Source organism: Sylvia atricapilla, chromosome 12, assembly GCF_009819655.1.
Source record: "Sylvia atricapilla isolate bSylAtr1 chromosome 12, bSylAtr1.pri, whole genome shotgun sequence".
Classification (NCBI taxonomy): Eukaryota; Metazoa; Chordata; class Aves; order Passeriformes; family Sylviidae; genus Sylvia; species Sylvia atricapilla.
The window spans coordinates 1,584,403-1,609,713 of record NC_089151.1 but is presented as its reverse complement, the minus strand read 5'-3'; the positions used below and the strand labels follow the sequence as shown (position 1 = coordinate 1,609,713).

General features: G+C 52.9%; 3 protein-coding genes across 5 annotated transcripts in view; 2 read left to right on the top strand and 1 right to left on the bottom strand.

Annotated features, from left to right (window-relative positions):
- ZC3H18 (zinc finger CCCH-type containing 18) overlaps nt 1-12,150 on the top strand; it is a 47,127-nt gene extending 34,977 nt beyond the window's left edge. For both annotated transcript variants that reach the window (XM_066327460.1, XM_066327459.1), the window contains 8 exons: nt 1,213-1,314; nt 3,557-3,700; nt 4,304-4,456; nt 6,356-6,510; nt 7,018-7,214; nt 8,258-8,354; nt 10,460-10,556; nt 11,860-12,150. In XM_066327460.1, coding sequence (XP_066183557.1) covers nt 1,213-1,314; nt 3,557-3,700; nt 4,304-4,456; nt 6,356-6,510; nt 7,018-7,214; nt 8,258-8,354; nt 10,460-10,556; nt 11,860-12,058 — 1,144 coding nt within the window. In that variant the 3' untranslated portion in view covers nt 12,059-12,150. The remainder of the gene's footprint in view (nt 1-1,212; nt 1,315-3,556; nt 3,701-4,303; nt 4,457-6,355; nt 6,511-7,017; nt 7,215-8,257; nt 8,355-10,459; nt 10,557-11,859) is intronic.
- Nucleotides 12,151-20,605: 8,455 nt separating this feature from the next.
- IL17C (interleukin 17C) lies at nt 20,606-22,005 on the top strand (the record flags this gene model as incomplete). Its single annotated transcript, XM_066327320.1, has 2 exons — nt 20,606-20,958; nt 21,058-22,005. Coding segments are annotated over 2 exons (603 nt in total), but the record flags the coding sequence as incomplete, so codon positions are not given.
- A 340-nt stretch (nt 22,006-22,345) lies between these two features.
- On the bottom strand, nt 22,346-25,233 carry CYBA (cytochrome b-245 alpha chain). Of its 2 annotated transcripts, XR_010744523.1 has the most exons (7): nt 25,095-25,233; nt 24,017-24,086; nt 23,732-23,806; nt 23,499-23,582; nt 23,343-23,424; nt 22,579-23,122; nt 22,346-22,507 (listed from the first exon to the last, which is right to left on the bottom strand). XR_010744523.1 is itself a non-coding variant. In XM_066327458.1 (6 exons), exons 1-6 carry the CDS (start codon nt 25,150-25,152, stop codon nt 22,943-22,945), a joined length of 549 nt encoding a protein of 182 aa, XP_066183555.1. In that variant the 5' UTR covers nt 25,153-25,233; the 3' UTR covers nt 22,346-22,942. The 2 variants fall into 2 exon arrangements, 1 of the variants encoding a protein (XP_066183555.1); XM_066327458.1 differs by having other exon boundaries at nt 22,346-23,122.
- Nucleotides 25,234-25,311: the final 78 nt, after the last annotated feature.

The following is a 25,311-nucleotide window of genomic DNA, read 5'->3' as shown; positions in this document are numbered from 1 at the left end:
AGCCACCCCCTCCTCTCCCCAGTGCTCCCACCCACGGGTGCAGCGCTCTTGTGGCTGGGCTCTTTCCCATGCCTGTGGTGGATTAGCATTCCCATCATTTGCATTTTCTGATTGGAAGAAGTTCAGCAGCGTCTCGTTTCTGTGGCGCTGGAATTTTCTGTTTCAAGAGGCCGTTTCTTTATTAAAGCAGTTTAAAGTCTTGTGATAGCCCTGACACTTCAAAGTAGCAATCCCGTGTCCCATGCTGATTAAGATTTATTCCTCTGCAACTTCCTTGCCCCTGCAGACAGTTTCCCAAGTCTGGAATATCCATAGTAGGAGAACTGGCTCCTTAGATAGGAGCTGGAGCCACACAGGTACCCAGAGCAGATCCCACAGGTGATGGCAGAGCACAGAACACACACACTGTCACTTCTGGAGACTGCATTCTCCTGGGAAAAGCTCAGCTGGGAGCTGATTCCACCCGGGAAGCAGATTCTCCATCCATCCACGCTCCGGGCAGGACAGTGCCAGTGTGGGTGACACCCTTGGCTGCCTCTCCCTGAGGTGACAGAGTGAGGAACACCCTCAGCTGTCCCCAGAGGAGCTGTCACACAGGAGTCAGGCTGCTGAGGCACTGGGCTGCAACAAAGGCACTTCCAGTCTTGGCACTGGGGTGAATCACCCCGACAGCAGCACGTGGAGTGTGCTCAGGGGCTCAGGAAACAGCTCCTGCCCTTCCCTGGCACCTTTGGGACGCACCACTTAAAGCTTCTGCTTGTGTTCCAGAAATTACAGGTCAATATTAAGTTCAGGTGTATTTTTTCGTCTTTCTCCCAGGTTTCTCTTGGATTTGTTGCTGTTTTAAGGATGAACAGCTCTAGGAGTTACAGGACATAAAGTGATAAACATAGAACTCAAAATCCTACTTTGTTTTCCTTTGTATTCCCCCTAAGGAGAGAATAGAGAGGATGGAGACAGCCTCAGGTGTTGCTGTGGAATACCTGGAGTGCCTCTTTCCTAGCTAATCCCATTTTTCCGTCCATTTCCTACTTTTCCCACTGCCTGATGACAGAAGTTAAGTTTTGTTGCCCAGAGTCCAAATACAAACCCAGGAGAAGCTCAGGGCAGATTTCCTGGGGTGGAGGGAGTGGTGGCTGAATGCCCTGAGAGCCAGGAAAAGCTCCTGCAAATCCCAGAGCCTGAGCTGAGTGATGTCTCCTTCCTTTCCAGGTCAAGGTCCTTCTCATCTTCTCCCTCTCCTTCTCCAACACCGTCTCCTCACAAGCCACTGGCGAAGGCTAAAGGGGAATTATTGCCACCTCCTGGGAAGGGGTAAGGATCCACCTTCCTCTGGAGACCTCTGAAGAGAGTCCAGCCCAGCCCTTCTCACCTTCAGGGGCCTTAAGCTGAAGGGATGCAGGATTTAGATGGAATATTGGGAAGGAATTGTTCCTGTCAGGGTGTGGAGGCCCTGGATCCCTGGAAGTGTCCAAGGTTGGAGCAGCCCTTGATATTGGAAGGTGTCCCATGGCAGGGAGTGGAACAGGATCTTTGAGGTCCCTTCCCATCCAAACCATTCTGGGATGCTAAACCTGATTGAGATAATCTAAACCTGATTTCTGGTAAGAAAGAAACGAAAAAAATGCAAAATATAACCTTTATTGAAGGGTTTTTAGCTTGACAAGTTTAATTAAAGAATGACACTTTCACTTACTAATTCCAAGTTAAACTGTACAAGTATCCTTAAATATTACCTGTACACAAGTGTTTGAACACATGATTCACTGCTGGAATGTTTTGTGTGTGCAGATATATTTGTATAATCTAAATATACGTAATAGGAGCTGTAAGTTCAATTCCTTCCTCTGCTGTGGAAGGAATTTAATGAGGCTGAACCATTTCTTTCTTCTGAGGTTTTGGTTAATCCACAGCCTCAGAATAAAGCAGTGGTTCAGCCTCATCACCTTTTCACACTGGATGACATTCACACGGATGAAAACAGGACTGGAGCTCCCTGCAGCTGGGTTTGGCACATTCTGACAGCCCTGCTGCTCTTCTAAATTCCTGAAATTGCTATTTCACAAACCCTGCAGTGGCAAATCACGGGGACGTTGGAGGGTGACACAACCCCGTAGTGATGTCACCTCTTCTAAGCTGACCTGCAAATAAATGACACCATGGGAATGCCCCTGAATTCTCCAGGATTTAGGACAATCCCCTTTGCCACAATTCTTGTCCTTTGTTGTCCTGCCTTTTGGGGTTTGGTTTTTTCCCTCTGAGGTCCCTGCAGTGGTGTCTGCTCCCTCCCAGTGCTGCTTTGGTGACACCAGGGCAGCTTGTCCTAGCACAGGGGTCATTGTCACTGGATGATGTGCCATGGGCTTCATCCTGTGTCCTACAGGAGACAACTGCAGATGCTGAGCACAGCAGGAGGAGGAATTAGCAGTGTGTGTGTGTGCAGGCAGCACCTCCCCTGTTAATGGGTGTGAAATCAGAGCTGGGATCTTCAGGGCCTGAAGGGGCCGTGGACAAGGGGCTGGAGGGACAGGACACAGGGAATGGCTTCCCACTGCCAGAGGGAAGGGTGAGATGGGATATCAGGGAGAAATCCTTCTCTGTGAGGGTGCTGAGGCCCTGGCACAGGGTGCCCAGAGAAGCTGTGGCTGCCCCTGGATCCCTGGAGGTGTCCAAGGCCAGGCTGGATGGGGTTTGGAGCAGCCTGGACTGGTGGAAGGTGTCCCTGCCCATGGCAGGGGTTGGAATATGATCTTCAAGGTGTTTCCAACCCAGACCATTCCAGGATCAGACTTTGAGCAGGGTCCAGCTGAGGTTGGAGTGCTCTGAGCCCCGAATTGGGCAGCACTGAGGAGCCAGAGCCATTCCCATCTCCTGCAGTGGCTGCTGGATATCACAGTGGTGTTCCCATCCAGTTTCCCAAAGGGAACACAAGCCAAGGGACAGATCCGTGGGATGCTTGCACACACTGGCTGTTTTGCACCCCCTGATCTGTGTGCTGGAGGTGAAAAGAGCTTTTGGTTTTTTAACATTAATTGTGCTCATTTAATTCATTCTAAAGCCTGACTGGCAGATTTTAAGCAGGTGTAAGTGTCTGGGATAAAAAAGGATGGAATTAAATGGATAAGAAACAATGTTTCCACCCAGTCTGCTTCAGGAGTTAATTTCCAAGTCAAATATCTCCAAAATTGGCTGTTGTACAGTAATTTGTCTCTGAAAAGATGAATTGATTGAGGATATGGAGAACAAATCCCTTTAGGGAAATCCGTGGTGTTTGTGTTTTGGTGAAACAGCCAAGTGTTTGTAGCTACAGGAATCACTTCAGGGCCAGGTTGGATGGGGTTTGGAGTAACCTGACATAGTGGAAGGTGTCCCATGGAATGGAGTGGGATGATTTTTAAGGTCCCTTCCATCCCAAACCATTCCAGGATTCCATAATCTCCATAATTACAGAACATGAAACAACAACAAACCCAAGCACATGATTTCTGAGGATGTTCCTGGGTGCTCTGTGCCCACTCCCTGGGATGACATAACCCGAGAATTGTCGTTTTTCCAGGGAAAAATCTGTGAAGAAACTCACTGCCCTCCCAGTCCCTCAGCCACTCACGAAAATTACAACAGCGGCCCCGGAGCCAGCCAAGCCAGGGGATAATCGGGAAGCCAGGAGGAAGGAACGTCAGACAAGGACTCCACCCAGGAGGTGAGAGAGCTGGGGGGTGGAGTGAGGCTTGATCTCATGGTAGATCCAGCAAATCCCAGGTTTCTGTCTCCTGGAAGATCCAGCAAATCCCCTAGTCCCAGGGTTAAGGGAGAAATCCGTTTCCTGGGGCAGGGAGAAAAGGGGAAGAGAGCTGGGATGGAATGTTCCTGATTTGCCTGTGGAGGCTGGGGGGAGGATGGAGTGGGTGGAATAAAGGAAACGTGGCAAAAATCAGGGTGGGAGTGGGGAAAAAGGCATTTTTGAGAGCTGCTGCTCGTGGAGGTGGCACAGCGAGAAAAAAGGGATGTGTGAGATCTGTCTGGTCCCACGCAGATCTGGAGTGGTGGAGGGTCAGCAGCTGATATTCCCCACCAGAGAACATCATTCCCAGGGATATTCCCCAGCCCAGAACATCATTCCCAGCACACAAACTGGGCCAAGTGGTGGAAGGGGCCGATCATCCCTCAGGGAGGGCTGGGCGTCACTCAGAGGGTGCTGAGCAAATCTCTGGTTTTCTCTTGGGTTGTTTTTTGTTTTTTTTTTTTTCTCTCTCTTTTTGCCATTGCAATCCTCATCCTGGGAGGGGTGTGTGCTGCCTTGCAGGAGGACCATCAGTGGCAGCATCAGTGGCAGTGCCAGCAGCTACAGCGGGTCCAGCTCCCGATCGAGGTCCTTGTCCCGGTCTCTCTCCAGATCTCATTCCAGATCGTCCTCTGCCTCAGCCTCCCACTCTCCCTCTGGCTCAAGGAAATCCAGGTACAGCCCTGAGCCTTTGTGACTTTTATTTAACAGCAAATTGTGACTGTTGTTCCCTGGTTTGGTTCCTTGTAGTGGAAACCCTCCGCAGCTCCAGCAGCACAAGCTGCAGGTGGGACAAGGTCAGGTTTGTGTCACAGAGCCCAAGTCCTGAACTGTGATGGGAATCCAGTGTTGGAGTGATAGAACAAGGTGTCATGGCCCTAAACTGATGGAGTGGATGTTTAGCTGGGCTATTTGGGGAAAATGATTTTCTGTAAGGGTGGGGAGGCCCTGGCACAGATTGCCCAGAGAATCTGTGGCTGCCCCATCCCTGCAAGTGTCCAAGGCCAATTTGGACAGGGCTTGGAGCAGCCTAGTCTTTTGGGAGGTGTTGGGGTTGGAACTGGATGATCTTTAACATCCCTTCCAGCCCAAACCATTCCATGATTCCCTGATATTTCCCTTGTGGTTTATTCAAGGAAATAATCCTGTCATGTGTGTCCAAGTACCCATTTAACCTAAATGGTGACCAGAACAACTCCTCCTGGCCAGGGTGATCCCACATCCTAATTAAAGTACAAATGAACAGTTTCAGGCTATGGAGTTTGGCTCTCCTGAGCTTCTCCTACCTCTGGTTCCTGCGTGTCCTCAGGGGAGATTCTTGGCCTGTCAAAAGAGGGAGGTCAGAAAATCCCTAAATTATCCCAGCTAATGATATTTTTCCTTTGCTGGCAAAGTGGCAGGTCCAGTTCCTTTGTGTTTAGCCCCAAGTGAATAGTTCCAAGTCTGTTGGTCTGTGGGATGTGTAAGCAGCAAACTCCTTCCAGCAAAGAGAAACAAACCACTCTCAAGTCACTCCTTCATGACTTTTTCATCTCTTCACATAGAGGATTCCCTGAATCCTCACAGGCAGAGCCCTGAAACACAAGGCACAGGGGTGTGAGAGTGTAAAACCAGTGGATGGAGCAGGATTTGGCTCTGAGCAGCTGCAAATTCCCATCTGTGAACTCTGCGAGGCTCCGAGGTTCAACATCCACGTTATTTTACGGAAATCCAGTTTGTTTACCCTGTGCTTGTCACATTCATCAGCTCAGCCAGGGGTGATGCAAGAGCTTCAGAGAGCAGCAGGGCACGGATGGGAAATGTGAGCACTCTGGGGCTGCCTGTGCTGCTCCTGTGGGAAGGGGGACATGTGGGGAATGCACTGTGTGCCCACACCAGTGGGAGTTCCTGCCTCCTCCTGGCGCCGTTGGAACAATCCATGAGACCTCTCAGCTCCTGGTGCCAGGGGGTAGAGGCTGCAGAGGGTTGTTCTGTGCTGGAGCTGCCACAGTCACCCCGGTGCAGCTGCCAGCCAGGGAGCCTGGGCCTCGCTGGCAGAGCCCGTGGAACAGGCTGGAGGAGGCTGCCCGAATATTCATGGAGTGGGATGGTTTGGCTTGGAAAGGAGCTTAAAGCTCATCCAGTCCAACTCTCTGCCACCTTCCACTAGACCAGGTTGTTCTAACCCTGTCCAGCCTGGCTTGAACACTTCCCAGGACAGGCCCTGGTAGGAGAATTCCATCTTGGAGGCATCTCCCTGTCGTTACCAGTCGTGACAGTGGCTCTGTGCCAACAGCAGAAACGCTGCCAGGGAACCCTTGCCCTGTAACACTGACCTGGATGTGCCAGTGCACTCCCTGCTTTCACTCCTTGTTTTCCTGGGCAAACAGTGACCTGTTTACCCATTCCCTTAATCCTGGCTATAAATAATCATTACTTTCTAAACCTGCACCCAACAAGCTTTGGGATTTTTCAACCCAGCAGCACCCCAGGACGCACGGCCTCGGTGTGTCACTGCCAAGCTTCCCAACACCCAGCCACGCCGGGAAGCACAAAAAAGGCCTGGAGGGTGATGAGCTGTTGGTTCTTTGGCAGGTCCCTGAGCGTGAGCAGCGTCTCCTCTGTGTCCAGTGCCTCTTCCAGCAGCAGCTCCGTGCGCAGCGCCGACTCCGAGGACATGTACGCCGACCTGGCCAGCCCCGTGTCCTCGGCCAGCTCCCGCTCCCCCACCCCGGCCCAGCAGAAGAAAGGTACAGCCACCCGCTTTGGTGGCCTTCTGTTCCTCTGGGGAGTCTTTGGAGGAGCAGAGATCCTTCCCCAGGGGTGCTGTGGGCTCCGGGAGAATCGTTGAGCAGAGGCAGCGCAGGAGCTCAGGGCTGCTGTGGAGTAAATTAAGGTCCATGTCCTGCCAGCCCTGTGCCTCTGGCTGTCTCATCCCTGTTCCTGCCTGGCAGTTCTGCCTCTCCCTTGCCCCATTCTCACCCGTGGAGGGTGATGTAAATCTGGACAGCTCCAGTATCACGTTTCTCTTCCTCTGCTCGTTCCAGACCTGTAGCAAAAGCCTTTTGTTGTTTGTCTTTTCTTTGTTTTTTTCTGTTCCTCTCAGTGGGAAGTGCTGGTTTCCTGAATCCCTTAACCCTGGACCCACAACCTGCTGTGGACTTTTCCATCCCTGGAGCAGCATCCTCTCGCCCAAAGGGAGAGCAGGCGACAGCAATCATTCCCAAATCACCACTTGTGCTCTCTGCTTTCAACAGGAAAGTCCAAAAAAGAAGACAGTGCTAAAGAGGAGAAGAGGAAACGGGATGTGCCTGCTCAGCTCCTGAAATCAGCCAAGCCCACCCCGGGAAGCAAATCCCAGCAGCTGCCCCAGGGCCAGCAGCCCTCGGCCCCCCAGGCACAGCAGGGCAGCTTCAGCGGGCACAAGGAGATCAAACTGACCCTCCTGAACAAGGTGGGGTTCCCCGGGGACTTCGGGACTCCCTGCTCCCGGGGGCCTGAGCAGTGGAGAGGGGACAGATCCCAGCGGGATGGGGCTGGATCCCGGTGGGAGAGGGACGGATCCCAGCCAGAGGGGAGCTCCAGGCTCCGAGCTGTTGGGATGAGCTCAGCCAGGAAGGTCTGGGGCTGGCTTGGAGGGCGGCACACAGAACCAGTCTGGCAGCACACACCCTGTGGTGGCTTCACTTTGGGACTGTGTTGGCGGCTTCCCTGGGGCACATTCCTGCTGCAGCTTCCAGGCTCTTCCCCGCTTGCTCGAAGGTGCCGCGTGTGCCGGGGCCTCTCCCGCTGGGAGATGCTCAGGGAGCCACACGGGAACAGGCTGGGGACAGCCAGGCACAGAGCCCAGGGGGAGAAGGGACAAGTGCCTCAGCTCCCCGAGGTGCCCCCCTGGCTCTTCCCCTGCCCACTGCTCAGTTTGCAGATCCCGTGTGGGGGAGTTGGGCCTCGTGGGGTTTGGTGCTGGGGCAGGGTGTTGGCCCCATCACGTTGGGCAGGTTCCTGTTTTTGATATTTTGCTCTGCCAGCCCAAATTCCCCGGCGCAGTCTGAGGCTGCAGATTTCTCTACTTCCCTGTGCTCTGACGTGAGGAGGCTTTATCAGAGGCAGGAAGGTGCTCCAGAGGGAGGAGTGTGCAGTGACACATGACAGCCTGGAAAAGGCACGGCTCCTCCACATGCCTCCATCACATCTGCTATCCTTGGTGCTGCTGGGGGAAAAAAAAAAAATCCCAAAAAGCTGCTGTTTTCCTGCTCCTGTTCTGAGATTAGTACAGCCTTAACCCCAGCGCAGAAGGGTGTTGCTATTGGCTTCTGGTGGTTGGGAATTAATTGGATTAATTAAATGGATTCAGGGGTGGCTGGGACTGATGTGTGCAGAGTTTACTGGGAAAGGTGTTTGCAGGAGGCAGGCAGCACATCCCGGGGAATGGCTGTGCCTGTTTCCCTCTCCAGGGGGGAGTGGCTGCTCAGCTCCGTTGTTTTAATTCCATTGCAGGCAGCTGACAAAGGAAGCAGGAAGAGATACGAGCCAGCAGACAAAGAGAGGCCAACCTCTCCTCCAGCCAAAAGGGCCAACCTGTCACCTGACAGAGGTGAGGCATCAGCCAGCCCGGGCTCCTGCTTTCCAGCTGCTGGGAAGATCCTTTGCAGGCATCCCAAAACCTCAGAGTGGGGATTGCCACCAGATAAAGGGGAGGTATTGAGCATGCTGCTGCAAAAACACAGCAGAGGTGAGGGCCTGAGTGCCAGCCTTGCCACGCTGTCCCAGGGGCACGTTGTGCCCAGTGTGACTCCACTGTGTCCCTGTAAGTCCTCTCCAAAAAACAAAAACCCTTGGCTTTGAAGGCACGGAGTCCTCACCTCCACATCCATCCCACGGCCTGCTGCTGCCCTTGGATGTGGCTGTGGAAATCAGGTTTAGGTTGGATAGTAGGAAATATTTTTTTCCCACAAAGAATTGGAACACACTGGTCATAGGGGGAGTCCCCATCCCTGGAAGTGTTCAAAAAACATGTGGATCCACAAAAAACGTGTGGATGTGGCACCTGGGGACAGGGTTAGTGGTGACAATGGTGGTGCTGGGCTAAGGGTTACATTGGATGATCCTAAAGATCCCTTCCAAACCTCAGCCATTCCACGGATCTGAGTCACAGGAGTTTCTTTTAGTGCATCCTGGAGTTTTCCCTGTCCTCTATCCTGGGGGAGCTGTCCCTGCCAGCCGTGGTCATGCTTCGAAAGGCCGGGCTGGAGGGATGCAATCCCTGCCTGCATCACCCAGCCTGGGAAAGGAGCCCATTGCCCCACCTCGGGGTGACACAACCCGCTCTGCCCTGGATGTTTAGAAAGACTTGGGCTTTCCAAGTGTTCTCTCGGGCCTCAATCCTCCCCCAGCAGCAGGAACAGCTCGGGAAGGGGAGCTGGCAGCCACAGACAGGGACCTCAGTGCCACCCTCCAGCCTTTGCTGTGGCTGCCAAGGGCACAGGGGGTGTGGGGGGGAGTTGGCAGCCAGAGGTGGCTGCTGGTGACGTCGGAGCTGCCACGTGATGTTGTTTTCCCTGGTGGCTCAGCTGTAGGTGGATCTTTGTTGACTCTGGGTGCAGGCCAGCAGAAGCTCTGTGCTAATAACCTGCAACATTCACCTCCTGCAAGGGCAGCCTGCAAGGGACTGCCCGAGGTTGAAGTTCACTGGGGTCTGGTTCACACACGAGTGACAGGCCCAGGCCAGCACACTTTCTAGAGAGGCTCTGATGTGATGTCACCCTCTGCTTTTGGTTAAAAAGCAGTTTTGAAGCTGTAGCAAGTCACAGAAGCTCAGATGGGGTTTGGGCTGGAAGGGACCAAAAGACCAGGGATAGTTTCCACTGTCCCAGGTTGCTCCAAGCTCCATCCAGCCTGGCCTTGGACACTTCCAGGGATGGGGAGTCCAAACCAGGGAGCCCCAAATCCAGTGGCAAAGGTGCCCTTGGCTGGGTTGGGACTGAGCCCCTCAGCATCCCAGCACCAAACTGGTCACTGGTGGTGGCCCCGGTGTGTCACCTCTTCTGTAACCTGCACCTGGGGGCTGAGCCTGTCCCAGTGTCCATCCTGAGGAGCAGAGGGATGCCCTGGCACACCCGGGGGCTGCTGCCACCAGGGACTGGGCACCTTTGCTCCAGCTGAGGTCAGTGCAGGGCAGCAGCTCCACAGGCTGCCTTCCAGGTGGAATTCCCTCTGTGTTCCTGGGATAACCCAGCTGCTCCCCAGCACCCCTGAGCGCCCAGGGCAGCTGCACTGGGGCAGGGCCTGGCAGTTGAGCTGTGCTGAACAAACACGGGGGTGCTGCTGCCTCGGGGGAGGCCCCGCTGGCTCCGAAAGCAGCAGAGCTGCCCTCACCTGTCACTGCTGGAGCCAGTGCACCCTGTGACCCGCCAGGGCAGAGCCAGCAGCTCTGCAGGCACAAAATGCCCCTGGAACAGCGTTTCTCCAGCAGCTGCAGGGTGAGGAAGAGCCAGTGGAAGGTGCAGTGTACAGGTGACTGGGGCACAGCCCTGCCTGGCTCCCCCTGAGGTGCAGGGGACACACAGGGAGGTTTTTCCAGCTGCTGCTGGGTTTGGCTGGTTTTTTTGGCACGATGTGGTCAGTCACTGCAGGCAGGGGGTGACTGTGCCTTGGTGACAAGCAGGAAAATGAAGGGATGTCCTTTTGCTGTCCCACCAGGCTCTCGGGATAGGAAAGCGACCGGGAGACTCGCGTCCCCCAAACAGGAACGGCAGCGGGGCCAGAACCCAAAACCTTCCCCTGCACAGGCAGACAGGTGAGTGCTGCTGGGCCTCACACCCCTCCAGGGCTTCCAGCCCTGCTCCTGCAGAGCTCCAGCCCTGCTCCAGGCTCTCCCAGGCCAGCAGTTCCAGTTGGCATGGAGCTCAGCACCAGGAGCTGCCTGGGGTGGCAGGGCTTTCTGCAGAGCCTCCAGCTTGGCTGTTCCAGCTGGGAGAAGAGCAGGAGCACCAGGAGCCAAGTGGGTCAGGAGTGAGCTCAGCCAGTGCCTCTGCAGCTCGTTAGCAGAGTGTTAACGAGTGTAACCCCTTGCCCCCTGCCCAGTTCCTCCTGGCACAGGTTCCAGTGTCTGATTTCCCTTCTCCCAGCCTGGCACATCCTCAGCTGCTCCCCTTGCTGCTGTGACATATTCACACGTGTCCCCTGCCTGGGACAGAGCTGTGACAGCCCTGCCTTTGCACTTTCCCATCCAGGTGCCAGTGACCAAATCCCTGCAGTGCTGGGAATATCCCAGTGCAGGACTGGATGTGAGCTCTGAGGGCTCGGGGGTTGTGGATCCTCTGCAAGGATCTCTGGGAGCAGACATCCCAGGGAAGGGGCTGAATTTGGGATTGAGGGCTGCTCTCTCCTCTGGGTCTCCCAGGGAGCTGCAACCACGAGCTGGCACTCAGTTCAATCCTGGCAATCTGGGAATCCCCATGGAATACCTGGCTTTTGACTCTGGCAGCCAGTTTTCAACCCAAGGCCTCCTCCTCTCTTCAACCTCTTTTCTCCCACCTGCTCCTGGAGCCATGTGTTAGACGTGGCACTTCCTGATATTTTAGTTTAGCTCAGAAATTAGGGAGAAATCCTTCCTGTGAGGGTGGGGAGGCCCTGGGAAGTTGTGGCTGCTGTTCCCTGGTTTGGTTCCTTGTAGTGGAAACCCTCCGCAGCTCCAGCAGCACAAGCTGCAGGTGGGACAAGGTCACAGAGCCCAAGTCCTGAACTGTGATGGGAATCCAGTGTTGGAGTGACAGAACAAGGTGTAATGTCCCTAAACTGATAGAGTGGATGTTTAGCTGGGATATTTGGGGAAAATGATTTTCTGTAAGGGTGGGGAGGCCCTGGCACAGATTGCCCAGAGAATCTGTGGCTGCCCCATCCCTGGAGGAATGGAACAACCTGGGCTGGTTTAAGCCACCCCTACCCACGGCAAGAAGACAATCTTTAAAGTCTTTTCTCCCCCGAATTCCACCATTTTCGGGTGGACAGCGGGGGCTCAGCGCCCTCCATCTCACATTCCCCGCAGAGCCTTGGGGACATCCCCATCCCCTCTGACCCCTCCTCCTGTCTCCCTGCAGGAAACGCCAGCTGTCCCCTCAATCCAAGAGCTCCAGCAAAGTGACAAGTGTGCCGGGCAAAGGCTCAGAGGCAGCTCCTGCAGCCGCCAAGGGCAGCAAATCCAGCACCTTGTCCCGGCGGGAGGAGCTCCTGAAGCAGCTCAAGGCGGTGGAAGACGCCATCGCCCGCAAAAGGGCCAAAATCCCAGGAAAAGTATAGTGGGCCCTGAGCCCCGTAGTGACTGTTTGATGTTTTTATAAATAGTGGAGAAAAAAACAACAAAAAAAAAAAACCCAACAAAAAAAAAAAAACCCGACCCCAGACATGCAGAGAAAAAACAAACAAAAAAAAAATTGCGGCCGCTTTGGGATTTTGCAGTTCCTCTCTCGTCTTTTCGTTTTGGCCGCTGTTCTTTTTAAAGGAAAACAAAAAACAAACTTACACACACACACACACACACAGAGGTGACACGAAACAAAAGTAATTAAGGAAAGTATTTTGGGTTTTTTTGTTTTTCTTTTTTTTTTCTGTCCAGCCAGGGAAAATAAAACCCGTGAGGAATTGGCTCCGGGAGGGCTCCGGAGCCGTGTAAATTGTGCACAGAGGACTCCAGCCCCGTGGGGTGCTCCCACTTCTCCTGTGTCCCCCCTCCTCTTTGCTAGCCTCGAGTTGTATTCTCCTAGTTAGCCCTGCTGTGTGTCGAGTGTCTTCAGCAATGCAGTTCTAGTCCCGTGTGCCCAGAGAGCCGAAAACTGCTGTGAACTGCTGGCAACACCCCTCCAACCCCCAGGAAAATGAATTATATATATATTCCTGCCTCAGTCCCCCTCGGGAATGACCTGTCCTTTCTTTGGAGCAGGGGATCGGTTCAGTTGATTGCCCAGGAGCCCTGTAGGTGTTGTGGGCATGTCCGTCTGCCAGGAGGGTCCTTCTTCCTTTGAGTTTTCCTTTTTTTGGGGGGGGTTTGGGGGTTTTTTGGTTTTTTTGTTTGTTTTGATTTGGGATTTTTTTTCTTTTCTTTTTTTCTTTTTTTTTTTTCTTTTTTCTTTTTTTTTTCTTTCTTCTTTTTTTTTTTTTTTTTTTTTTTTTTTTTTTGAGGGATCTCCCCTGAAATAAAATATTTTGATAACCAATTTTAACTTTTTCTGTTCTCTTCTGTGTATCTTCTCTTGCTTTGATGGGGGGGATCTGTATCCCACACTTTGGGGATTTTTGGGGCGTGAGCATGGAAAAGCTGCTCTGTTTCCTGGGGAAGCACCAGTGACACCAGTATCCCACTGGTGTGTGACTGGGGGGCTCTACAGCCCCTGCCCTGCCTGGTCTCATCGGGATATCCCTCTGATAAATCCCCCTAATTTAGGGAACAATATTTGGGGCCTCAGAGGGTCCCAGTGGATTCCCCAGGCTCCTTATTCCCAGTTTGGAACCAGTACGCTACTGGTGTGGAGTGTTTGTGGGGGGCATCATTTGGGCAACCCCCACGTTTTTGGGGTCCCTGGAATTCCCCATCCCCTGGGATTTCCCCATCCTCCGGCCCTGCCCTTGTTCCCAGGATGAAACCAATACCCCGGTGATGCCGTTGGGAGGCCACCGGGCCATCCTGGAGGGCCGATGGCAACCCTCGAGCCCTTCCCAGGGTTGCCCAATTTGGGATTTGTGCCCGGGAATGCGATGCCGATCTCGGGGCGCGGGTGACGCAACAGGACACGGCGTGGGGGATGCCCCGTCCCCGTGTCACCAGGGCAGCCCCGGCCACCCCTTCCCACCCGGCTGCCCAAATTCTGGAGGTGTGAGGCTCCCGTGTTCCCGGGCTGGCACACGTGGAGTGGAGAAGGAAGTGCCGGCCCTCGGGGAGGAGGAAGGAACCTGGAGCTGGAGTTTCCAGGTGTGTGCACATCACCTGCCCGGCCCTATAAAAAGGCGGCGGCGGCGGCGGCGCTGCCACTCGGCCGCCTCATCCCTGGGGCTGCGCTTCCCAAAGGCTTCCCCCCCACAACTCCCCGAAATTTTGGCGTGTTCCCTTCCTCAGTTTTGGGCGTGTTCTCTGCCCTTGCACACCCCCTTCCCAATTCTGGCGTGGTCCCTGGACACCCGGCTGATGGTAACGTGGGTTTGGGGCGGGCGAGGGCAGACAGGGTCGGGGTGGGAAAGCTGCTGGCAGGGTGCGGGGGGACCTTCGGGTGTGTTCTGTGGCATGTGTGAGTATGTTTTATGTGCGTGTGTTCTATTTCATGTGTGGGGTTCTCTGAGTGCATGTTTTATGTGTGCGTTCTATTTCATGTGTGGGGTTCTCTGTGTGTTTTATGTGTGTGTTCTATGGCATGTGTGGGGTTCTCTGTGTGCATGTTTTATGTGTGCGTTCTATTTCATGTGAGGGGTTCTCTGAGTGTTTTATGTGTGTGTTCTATTTCATGTGTAGGGTTCTCTGTGTTTTATGTGTGTGTTATATTTCATGTATGGGGTTCTCTGAGTGTTTTATGTTTGTGTTCTATTTCATGTGTAGGGTTCTCTGTGTGTTTTATGTGTGTGTTCTATTTCATGTGTGGGGTTCTCTGTGTGTTTTATGTGTGTGTTCTATGGCATGTGTGGGGTTCTCTGTGTGCATGTTTTATGTATGTGTTCTGTTTCATGTGAGGGGTTCTCTGAGTATTTTATGTGTGTGTTCTATTTCATGTGTAGGGTTCTCTGTGTGTTTTATGTGTGTGTTATATTTCATGTGTGAGGGGTTCCCTGAGTATTTTATGTGTGTGTGTTCTATTTCATGTGCAGGGTTCTCTGAGTGTATGTTTTACGTGTGTGTTCTATGGCATGTGTGTGCATGTTTTATGTGTGTCCTCTGTGGCATGTGAGAGGTTCCCTGAGTGTTTTATGTGTGTGTTCTGTGGCATGTGTGTGTATGTTTTATGTGTGTGTTATATTTCATATGAGGGGCTCTCTGTGTGCATGTTTTATGTGTGACAAACCACGTGCACAGCTCTGTGTGTGAGAGTGTTTATTATGTCTGTGTGTTTGTTATTTTTGTCACATGTCACATTCAGGGCTCTGTGTGTGTGTGTGTGTTACACACCTGTGCACAGCTCTGTGCGTATTTTATGTGTGTTATTTACACACCCTGTATGTATTTTATGTGTGTTACACACCTGTGCACAGCTCTGTGCGTATTTTATGTGTGTTATTTACACACCCTGTATGTATTTTATGTGTGTTACACACTATGCACAGCTCTGTGTGTGTATTTTTGTGTGTTATTTACACACTCTGTGTGTATTTTATGTGTGTTACACACCATGCACAGCTCTGTGTGTGTATTTTTTGTGTGTTATTTACACACTCTGTGTGTATTTTATGTGTGTTACACACTCTGTGTGTATTTTATCTGTGTTACACACCATGCACAGCTCAGTGTGTGCCTGTTGCACACCATGTGCAGGTTTCAGTGTGTATTTTCTGTGTGTGTCACACACCACGTGCACAGCTCTGTTTGTGTTACAAACACCATGTGCAGGGCTCTGTGCGTGTTTGTATCTTGTGTCTTTATTCTATGTTTTACCTGTCACGTGCAGGGCTCTCTGTGTGTTTGTTACAAGTGTGAGTTACCTGCCGTGCACTGCTCTGTGTGTGTGTGTTACACACCTGTGCACAGCTCTGTGTGTGTGTGTTACACACCTGTGCACAGCTTTGTGTGTATTTTATGTGTTACACACCTGTGCACAGCTCTCTGTGTGTATTTTATGTGTGTTACACACTCTGTGTGTATTTTATGTGTGTGTTACACACCTGTGCACAGCTCTGTGTGTGTATTTTTTGTGTGTTACACACTCTGTATGTATTTTATGTGTTACACACCTGTGCACAGCTCTGTGTGTGTATTTGATGTGTGTTACACACTCTGTGTGTATTTTATGTGTGTTACACACCTGTGCACAGCTCTGTGTGTGTATTTTTTGTGTGTTACACACTATGCACAGCTCTGTGTGTGTATTTTATGTGTGTTACACACTCTGTGTGTATTTTATGTGTTACACTCCTGTGCACAGCTCTGTGTGTGTATTTTCACGCCTGTGTCCACGCTGTGTTTCCGTGGGTGTGTTTGTGTGTGCACAGCTGTGTCCAGGTGTGGAGGTGTGTGAAGAGTTCCCAGTTCAGGGGGGGTGTGGGCACACCTGTGTCAGTGCTCTGTGTGTGTGTTTATATGTGTTTGTATGTGGTTTTATATATATATATATATATTTGTGTCTATATAAATATATATTTATAATATATATTTTATATAATATTTTATATAAAATATTATAGATATTATATAATTATATAAAAATTATATAATATATATCTAAATATTATATAATTATATATTATATCCACGCCAGTGCTCTGTGTGTTTCTATGTGTTTGTACATATTTTATATATATTATATATAATGTATATATAATACGTACAAACACATACAAATATATGTTCTCTATATATGTATTTTATCTATTATGTATATATATTATATATATATATGTATTATATATATCCCTGTCAGTGCTCTGCATGTGCATTTATATGTATTTATTTATTTTCATTTTCTGTGTCTATTTATACCCTCCAGTTCTTTGCTTTATCCTTCTCTTTACATTTTCTATTCCTTTGTATGTTTATTGACTTGTATTATTTATAGTTATGTTTATTTTATACTTAAATTTTGAAAACTTTAAGTAGATTGATTTATAGTTATATACTTATATAAAAATACAAATATATTTCTATTTATATTTATATTTCTTTCTAATTTATTTTCTTTGTTATGTTCAACTTTATTTTATTAATGTAGCAACGTGTACATATAAAAATATATAAATTAAAAATATAAATAAATATACACACACGTGTATATATATAAGATATATGGATATATGTACACTGTGCTTTATATTCATATATGTACACACACATATATAAAATATAATGTGTTTTTAAATATATGGATATATCCATCTGCTAAACTGTATATATATATATAAAAAATATAACACGAAACATATATCTATTTTATGTTATATATTATATATTATATATTATATATTATATATTATATATTATATATTATATATTATATATTATATATTATATTATATAATATATATTATATACATATGCAATGTAGATTTTCTGAGATATCTGCTGTGTATATCCCATATAATATATAATATATAATATATACAGTATTACTATATAGAGAGAGTATATTCTATAGAATATATTATATATAGAATAGGGGGTGTATAGGTGTGTGCTGGCCCTCTGCCTGTATACACCTAAAATATAAATACATAAATGTATATTCTGTATTCTGTATGTGGGTACAGGCAGTCCCTGGGTATGCACAGCTCTGTGTGGATATATATTTTTTATCTATCTATCTATCTATCTATCTATCTATCTATCTATCTATCTATCATCTATCTGTCTATTTTTATATTTATATATGGATAGATAGATAGAAGATAGATAAATGATAGATTCTGTGTGTACAGGTGTACAGTGTGTGTGTCACACGGTGTGTGTGCACCTTTCCTGCACCCCTGTGCCACTTTTTGGGGTGGAGACTGAGTGCATACACACATATATGGTTTTTTTTTCCTCTCTGTATTTCTATTTTTGTTTCTACATTTATTTGTTTCTATATTTCTATATAAATACATCTTCCTATTTCTCTAGCTACCTCTTTCTCTGTTGATATATTTCTATCCAGGTACATTTATCTCTTTATCCATCATTTATACATTAACGTGTGCCTGTTTAAACCCACAGGTGCTGCTGTGTACGTGGATGTTGTAGGAGGGTGGATATTGTGTGTGTCCAAACACGTATGGACATGGGTGTGCTAGGGGTTTAGGGACGGGGTACACATATAGATATCGGGAGATATAAATAGATATAGAGACATAGAGATACAGAGAAATATAGAGATATAGAGATGTAGAAAGATATAGAGATAGATGTATTGATTTAGATATAGATATAAATATATTTACAGATATAGCTATATAGCTATATACAAATACAGAGATAAAGACAGATATAAATATATAAATATATAGATTGAGAAATATATAGATATAGAAATATAGAGAGACACAGAGATATAGAGATACAGAGATATAGAGATATAGAGATGTATTGATTTAGATATAGATATAAATATATTTACAGATATAGATATATAGCTATAGATATACTGATATACAGATACAGAGATAAAGACAGATATAAATATATAAACATAGAAATATATAGATATAGAAATATATAAACATAGAAGTATATAGATATAGAAATATAGAGAGAGAGACAGAGATATAGAGATATAGAGATGTAGAGATATAGAGATAGATGTATTGATTTAGATATAAATATATTTACAGATATAGATATATAGCTATAGATATACTGATATACAAATACAGAGATAAAGACAGATATAAATATATAAATATATAGATTGAGAAATATATAGATATAGAAATATAGAGAGACACAGAGATATAGAGATACAGAGATGTTCTATAGATCATGATCTATGTACAGGTAGAAATATATAGATACTATATAGACATATATCTACTCTATACTGTACATATTTCTATATAGAAATACCTAGATATATAGATATATAGAGAGATGGATTATACATCTAGATAGAGGGATAGGAATAGATAACCAGATAATAGATGGCTAATACAGAGATCTATAAACACACACCCAGGCCCCAGGAGCCGTGTGGGTGTGCACACACGGTTTGGGGAGGGCTCTGCTGGGTCATACACACCTGGGTGGGTGTGCCTGTCCCTAAACTGTCACTGACCCTGTGCCTGTCCCTAAACTGTCACTGACCCTTGCCTGTCCCTAAACTGTCACTGACCCTGTGTGTGCCTGTCCCTCGGCTGTCACTGACCCTGTGTGTGCCTGTCCCTTGGCTGTCACTGACCCTGTGTGTGCCTGTCCCTAAACTGTCACTGACCCTGTGCCTGTCCCTTTGGCTGACACTGACCCTGTGTGTGCCTGTCCCTAAACTGTCATTGACCCTGTGCCTGTCCCTTGGCTGTCACTGACCTTGTGCCTGTCCCTAAACTGTCACTGACCCTGTCCCTGTCCTTTTGGCTGTCACTGACACTGTGTGTGCCTGTCCCTAAACTGTCACTGACGCTGTCCCTGTCCCTTTGGCTGACACTGACCCTGTGTCTCCCTGTCCCTTTGGCTGTCCATGACGCTGTGCTGTGTGTCCCTGTCCCTTTGGCTGACGCTGTGTGTCCCTGTCCCTTTGGCTGTCCCTGATCCTGTGTCTCCCTGTCCCTGTGGCTGTCACTGACCCTGTCCCTGTTCCTTGGCTGTCACTGACCCTGTCCCTGTCCCTTTGGCTGTCACTGACCCTGTGCCTGTCCCTTTGGCTGTCACTGACACTGTGTGTGCCTGTCCCAGTGGCTGTCACTGACCCTGTGTCTCCCTGTCCCTGTGGCTGTCACTGCCCCTGTGCCTGTCCCTAAACTGTCACTGCCCCTGTGTGTGCCTGTCCCTTGACTGTCACTGACCCTGTGTGTGCCTGTCCCTAAACTGTCACTGACCCTGTGCCTGTCCCTAAACTGTCACTGACCCTGTGTGTGCCTGTCCCTTGGCTGTCACTGACCCTGTGTGTGCCTGTCCCTAAACTGTCACTGACCCTTGCCTGTCCCTAAACTGTCACTGACCCTGTGTGTGCCTGTCCCTCGGCTGTCACTGACCCTGTGTGTGCCTGTCCCTTGGCTGTCACTGCCCCTGTGCCTGTCCCTAAATTGTCATTGACCCTGTGTGTGCCTGTTCCTTGGCAGTCACTGACCCTGTGTGTGCCTGTCCCTTGGCTGTCACTGACCCTGTGTGTGCCTGTCCCTAAACTGTCATTGACCCTGTGCCTGTCCCTAAACTGTCACTGACCCTGTGTGTGCCTGTCCCTAAACTGTCACTGACCCTGTGACTGTCCCTAAACTGTCACTGACCCTGTGTGTGCCTGTCCCTTGGCTGTCACTGACCCTGTGTCTCCCTGTCCCTGTGGCTGTCCCTGACCCTGTACCTGTCCCTAAACTGTCACTGACCCTGTGCTTGTCACTTTGGCTGTCACTGACACTGTGTGTGCCTGTCCCTTTGGCTGTCCCTGACCCTGTGTCTCCCTGTCCCTTTGGCTGTCACTGACACTGTGTGTGCCTGTCCCTAAACTGTCACTGACGCTGTCCCTGTCCCTTTGGCTGTCCCTGACCCTGTGTCTCCCTGTCCCTTTGGCTGTCCGTGACGCTGTGCTCTGTGTCCCTGTCCCTTTGGCTGACGCTGTGTGTCCCTGTCCCTTTGGCTGTCCCTGATCCTGTGTCTCCCTGTCCCTGTGGCTGTCACTGACCCTGTCCCTGTTCCTTGGCTGTCACTGACCCTGTGCCTGTCCCTAAACTGTCACTGACCCTGTCCCTGTCCCTTTGGCTGTCACTGACACTGTGTGTGCCTGTCCCTAAACTGTCACTGACGCTGTGTCTGTCCCTAAACTGTCACTGACCCTGTGTGTGCCTGTCCCTAAACTGTCACTGACGCTGTCCCTGTCCCTTTGGCTGACACTGACCCTGTGTCTCCCTGTCCCTTTGGCTGTCCGTGACGCTGTGCTGTGTGTCCCTGTCCCTTTGGCTGACACTGACCCTGTGTCTCCCTGTCCCTTTGGCTGTCCCTGACGCTGTGCTGTGTGTCCCTGTGCCTTTGGCTGACCCTGTGTGTCGCTGTCCCCACAGGGCTGGCAGCTGGCCCTGGCCCTGGTGGCCGTGCTGGGGCAGTGCCGGGCTCTGCGGCGCCCCGGGGCCGCCTCTGCCCATCCCTCCGTGCGCTGCTACAGCGGGGCCGAGCTGGGCGACGAGGCTCCGGCACACCTCCTGGGCCGCAGCCTGCGCTGGGACCGGCACGTGTCGGTGCAGCTGGTGCCGCAGCTGGAACAGCTGGAACAGCTGGAGGCCTCCGGGGCCCGGCGGCTGCGGCGGCACCGCCCGCGCTCCTGTCCCGGGCTGACCCTGCGCTCCGGGCTCCGCAGCGAGCCCCACGAGCGCTCCATCTCCCCGTGGCGGTACCGGTGAGTCCCCCCGACACCCCGGTCATCGTCCCTTTTCCCTTCGCTGCCGGCCGGGAAGAGCCGGCGGCACAAGGGGAAGGTGCGACCGTGTCCCCGCAGCATCGACGAGGACGAGAACCGCTACCCGCGTAAGCTGGCCTTCGCCGAGTGCCTGTGCAGCGGCTGCGTGGACGTGAAAACCGGCCGGGAGACCACGTCGCTCAACTCGGTGACCATCCACCAGACCATGCTGGTGCTGCGGCGCAAACCGTGCCCGCGGCCCGCGGGGCTGGGGCTGGTCACGCTGGAGGTGGATTATATCCGAGTGCCCGTGGGCTGTACCTGCGTCCTGCCCCGCACCGTGCCCTGAGCCCGCGAGTGACATCCCCGCCAGTGACCGTGTCACCGCCCGGCCCCCGCCCGTGCTTGTTTTAGAGCACCCGACCCCGCCAGGGTGTCCCCTCCCCTGGTTATTTATGAGTTGTTATTTATGAGCCTCGCCGCCGGGGAGCTTTTTTGTACCCCCTATTTATTGCTGACCCCAGGGCCAGCATCGGCCCACGGTGCTCCAGGACCCTGTGAGTGCTGCCCGGGCACTCACTGGTTATTTATTCCCCCCAAAAAAAGCTATTTATTGTCTCCTCCCTAGTGCTATTTAATGCTGCCAATAAAAGCCGACGAGCCCTGGCACGGTCCTCGCTCTGTTCCCAGTGGGATGGTGGGAATTGGGGCACAGGGACAGTGGCACCTCCGCGGGCAATGCCCTCAGCCCTGCACGGTGGGCACAGCGCCAGCGCTCCCAGTGCAGCAGGACAGGGATGATCGGGGAGGTTTGGGGTCCCCCCCGCAGCCCCAGCCCCGGGGGGACCCAGCCCTGGCACCCCAACACCCACACCTTTCCCACAGCCCACGGGCACGGGGCCACCTGCCAGGGCCACCCCACCCGTGCTGGCAGCACCTGGGGGGACCCGGGGCCACCTGCACCCCCTGAGGGGCCGGGTCTGCGTGGGGAGGGGACAAAGGGGGACCTGCAGCAGCTGCTGATCCCAGCGGGGTCAAGGATTTGGCACCCACATCACACCGGGGAACTTCCAGCACCCACGAGTGGGACCGGGAAGGGAAATGCTCCCCAAATTCGCTGCTGGGGGTTATCCCAGGGTTTGGGGGCTCCTTTGGGATGCCCTGTGCAGCTCCAGTGTGGGGCCCTCCCAATTCCACCTCACTGCTGTCTCCATAAGGATTTGGGGAGGGGACCCTGCCGTGGCCATACTCTGCACATCCTCATCATGGATTTGCCCATAACTGCACCGTTTGTCCTCAAAACACCTCCCCAGTCCTGTCCCAGCCGCCCCAGGAGCACGGCAGGAATGGCAGGACTCCCCCTGGAGCAGCAGGCAGGGGCAGCTGGTGCCTTTCCCACTTTTTATTGCAACAGCAACTGCAGAAATGACAAAAACCGGGGAGAGCTGGAGCAGAGCTGCCTGACCCCCCGGGGCGCAGGGGGTGCCCTGAGAGCTGCAGCTGCACAGGGATCTGGGGATCCCTCAGAGAACTGGGGGTGTTGGGAGAGCTGGGACCCTCAGGGAGCCGAGCACACCCAGGGATTTGGGGGTTCCCAGGAGCTGAGGAGCCCCTGGAAACAGGAGACTCACGGGGAGCTGCGAATCCCCAAGGATTTGGGGATCTCCAGAAGCTGGGAAGCCCCTGGGGGCTGGAAACCCCACAGGGAGCATCACATCGCTGGGAATTGGGGAGCCGAGCATCTATGGGGATTTGGGGATCCCCAGGAGTTGGAGATGCTACAGGGAGCAGAGGATCGCTGGGAATTTGGAGATGCCCAGGAGCTGGGGACCCCACAGCATCACTGAGGATTTGAGAATCCCTGATGACTGCGGGGATTTGAGCACCCCCAGGATTTTGGGGATCCCCAAGAGCCCGTTCCCTGCAGCGGATCCAGGAGCAGCTGGGAAGCAGGAGCAGGGCAGCGGGGCAGGAGGATCCCCCGTTATTCCACCTCCACAGGGATGGGGTTCACCTGCCCCCCAACCTCCGGCTGCTTCTTGCGGGCGTCGGGGGGCGGCCGGGGCGGGGGGTTGCTGGGGGGCGGTTTGATGGTGCCCCCCATTTGCGGCCTCTCCCGGGGCTTCTGCTCGATGGGTCTCCACTCCTCCCCTCGAACCGCAGCCTGCGGGATCGGGAACAGTGCCAAGGAACAAACTCCACCCCAAAAAGGGGCGGTTTGGGGCAGGGAGAGCGCAGCTGGGAGCAGAGTGAGGGGAGGAGGATGTGACCCTTTGTCCACCCCAGGGTTTTCCTGCAGCTCAGTGTGGGAATGCTCCCGGAATTCTTCTGGTTTATGGGTGTCCTCCTCCTCCCCAGCCCCCCAAAAGCCCCTCTGCACTCACCAGCAGGTAGATGCCGCTGGCGATGCCCAGGCAGACGGTGCCCAGGATGGTGGAGAGGAGGAAACCGGCGGGGACAGCCAGGCTGTGACAGAGATGTGGCACTCAGAGGGGGCTGGGGGGGCTCAGCCCCAACTCCCGACCCCACAGCCCACTCACGCTGCGTGAAGGACGGCTCGGATGTAATAATTCCTGGTGAGGGGCCCGAACAGCTTCACCACGGCTGTCAGGTACTTCTGGCCACTGCAGGGTGACAGCAGAGGGTCACCCTGGGAAGACACACAACCTCCGGGAACCCCCATCTCTGCAAGGATCACCCCGTGGGATGCAGCTCTGCTCCCACATCCCCGTGTTTGGGGGACCCCCGGTTCCAGGGGGGGCACAGCACTCACCACCTCTCCATGGTGGAGCCCTTTTTCCTCTTGCTCCTGGGATACTCGAGCAGACAGACCAGGACGCCTGCAGCGCTGCCGGGCCGTCAAGGAAAAGCGGGATGGGAGCGGGAACAGCCCCAAAAAACAACCCGCAGCCCACAAATGGGCTGTGTGGGGCGGGGAAAGCACAACTGGGAGCAGGCTGGGGAGATAAGGATGCGATCCCCCAGCCGTTCATGTTTCCCACCACGGGGACGGGCTTTTCCCGCAGCCCAGCCCCGGGAATGCTGCCGGGAAGGATACATGGAATACGCCGCGAAGTACCAGCCCTTGAACTGCCCCGCCACGGCCACGATCCCGCCCGTCAGCAGGACTGCGGGAACAGCCGGGATGGAGCGGTCAGACCGGGACACCGACCCCAAGCCGGGATACAGCCCCCAAAGCAGATCCAAAGCCTGGGATAACAGCTCCCCAAACCCCGGACAGAACCCCGAAGTCGGGATATGGCCCAAACTCAGGCTACAGCCCCCCGCAAAGCCCCAAACCGGGATTATGGCCCTGGGGACACTCGGGAGCCCCGGATTCAGGGAAGGGGACTGGGGGTTCCGTGGCCCCACGGAATCCAACACGTGGGATGCCGGGGAGATGCTGCGTGCGGCACCTCCTGCATCCAGGGAACTCCAGAGGCTTCGGGCGAGATTTTCGGCCCCGTGGCCGCAGGAAGAGGAGAGCGGAGGAGGAGAAGACGGAACCGAGGAAGAGAGGGCAGAGGAGGAAGAGAAAAGGAGGAAGCGGAGGCTGCAGTCCCGGCGGGCCGGGGACTTCCCAGCGCCTCCCGCCCGCACTGCCCAGCCCGGTGGGACCGGGACCCCTTCCCCATGCCCCGGGGCCGTGTCTGGGGGCACCCCTGGGGCTCAGCATCCTCTCCCGGGGCTCGGCCTCCCCTCCCGGGGCTCGGTATCCCCTCCCGGGGCTCGGCATCCCCTCCCGGGGCTCGGTATCCCCTCCCGGGGCTCGGTATCCCCTCCCGGGGCTCGGCCTCCCCTCCCGGGGCTCGGTATCCCCTCCCGGGGCTCGGTATCCCCTCCCGGGGCTCGGCATCCCCTCCTGGGGCTCGGTATCCCCTCCCGGGGCTCGGCATCCCCTCCCGGGGCTCGGCATCCCCTCCCGGGGCTCGGTATCCTCTCCCGGGGCTCGGCATCCCCTCCCGGGGCTCGGTATCCCCTCCCGGGGCTCGGTATCCTCTCCCGGGGCTCGGTATCCCCTCCCGGGGCTCGGTATCCCCTCCCGGGGCTCGGCCGGGAGCTCACTCCCTGCAGCCCTCGGGGACGTTCCAAGTGCCGTGTCCCCTCCAGGCCCAGCCTCAGCCCCCCGTACTCACTGAGCCCCGCGGCCAGCGCCTGCTCGTTCGCCCACATGGCCCACTCGATCTGCCCCATGGCCCGCAGCGGAACCGGCCGGCCCGAGCTCCTCCCGCTGCTCCCGGCTCCGCTCGGACCCAGCAGCTTCAGCCGCCGGGGTTCGGTGTGCTCGGCCCGCTGGAGCTCGGCTGGGCCCGGTTCAGCCGCCGGGGTTCGGTGTGCTCGGCCCGGTGGAGC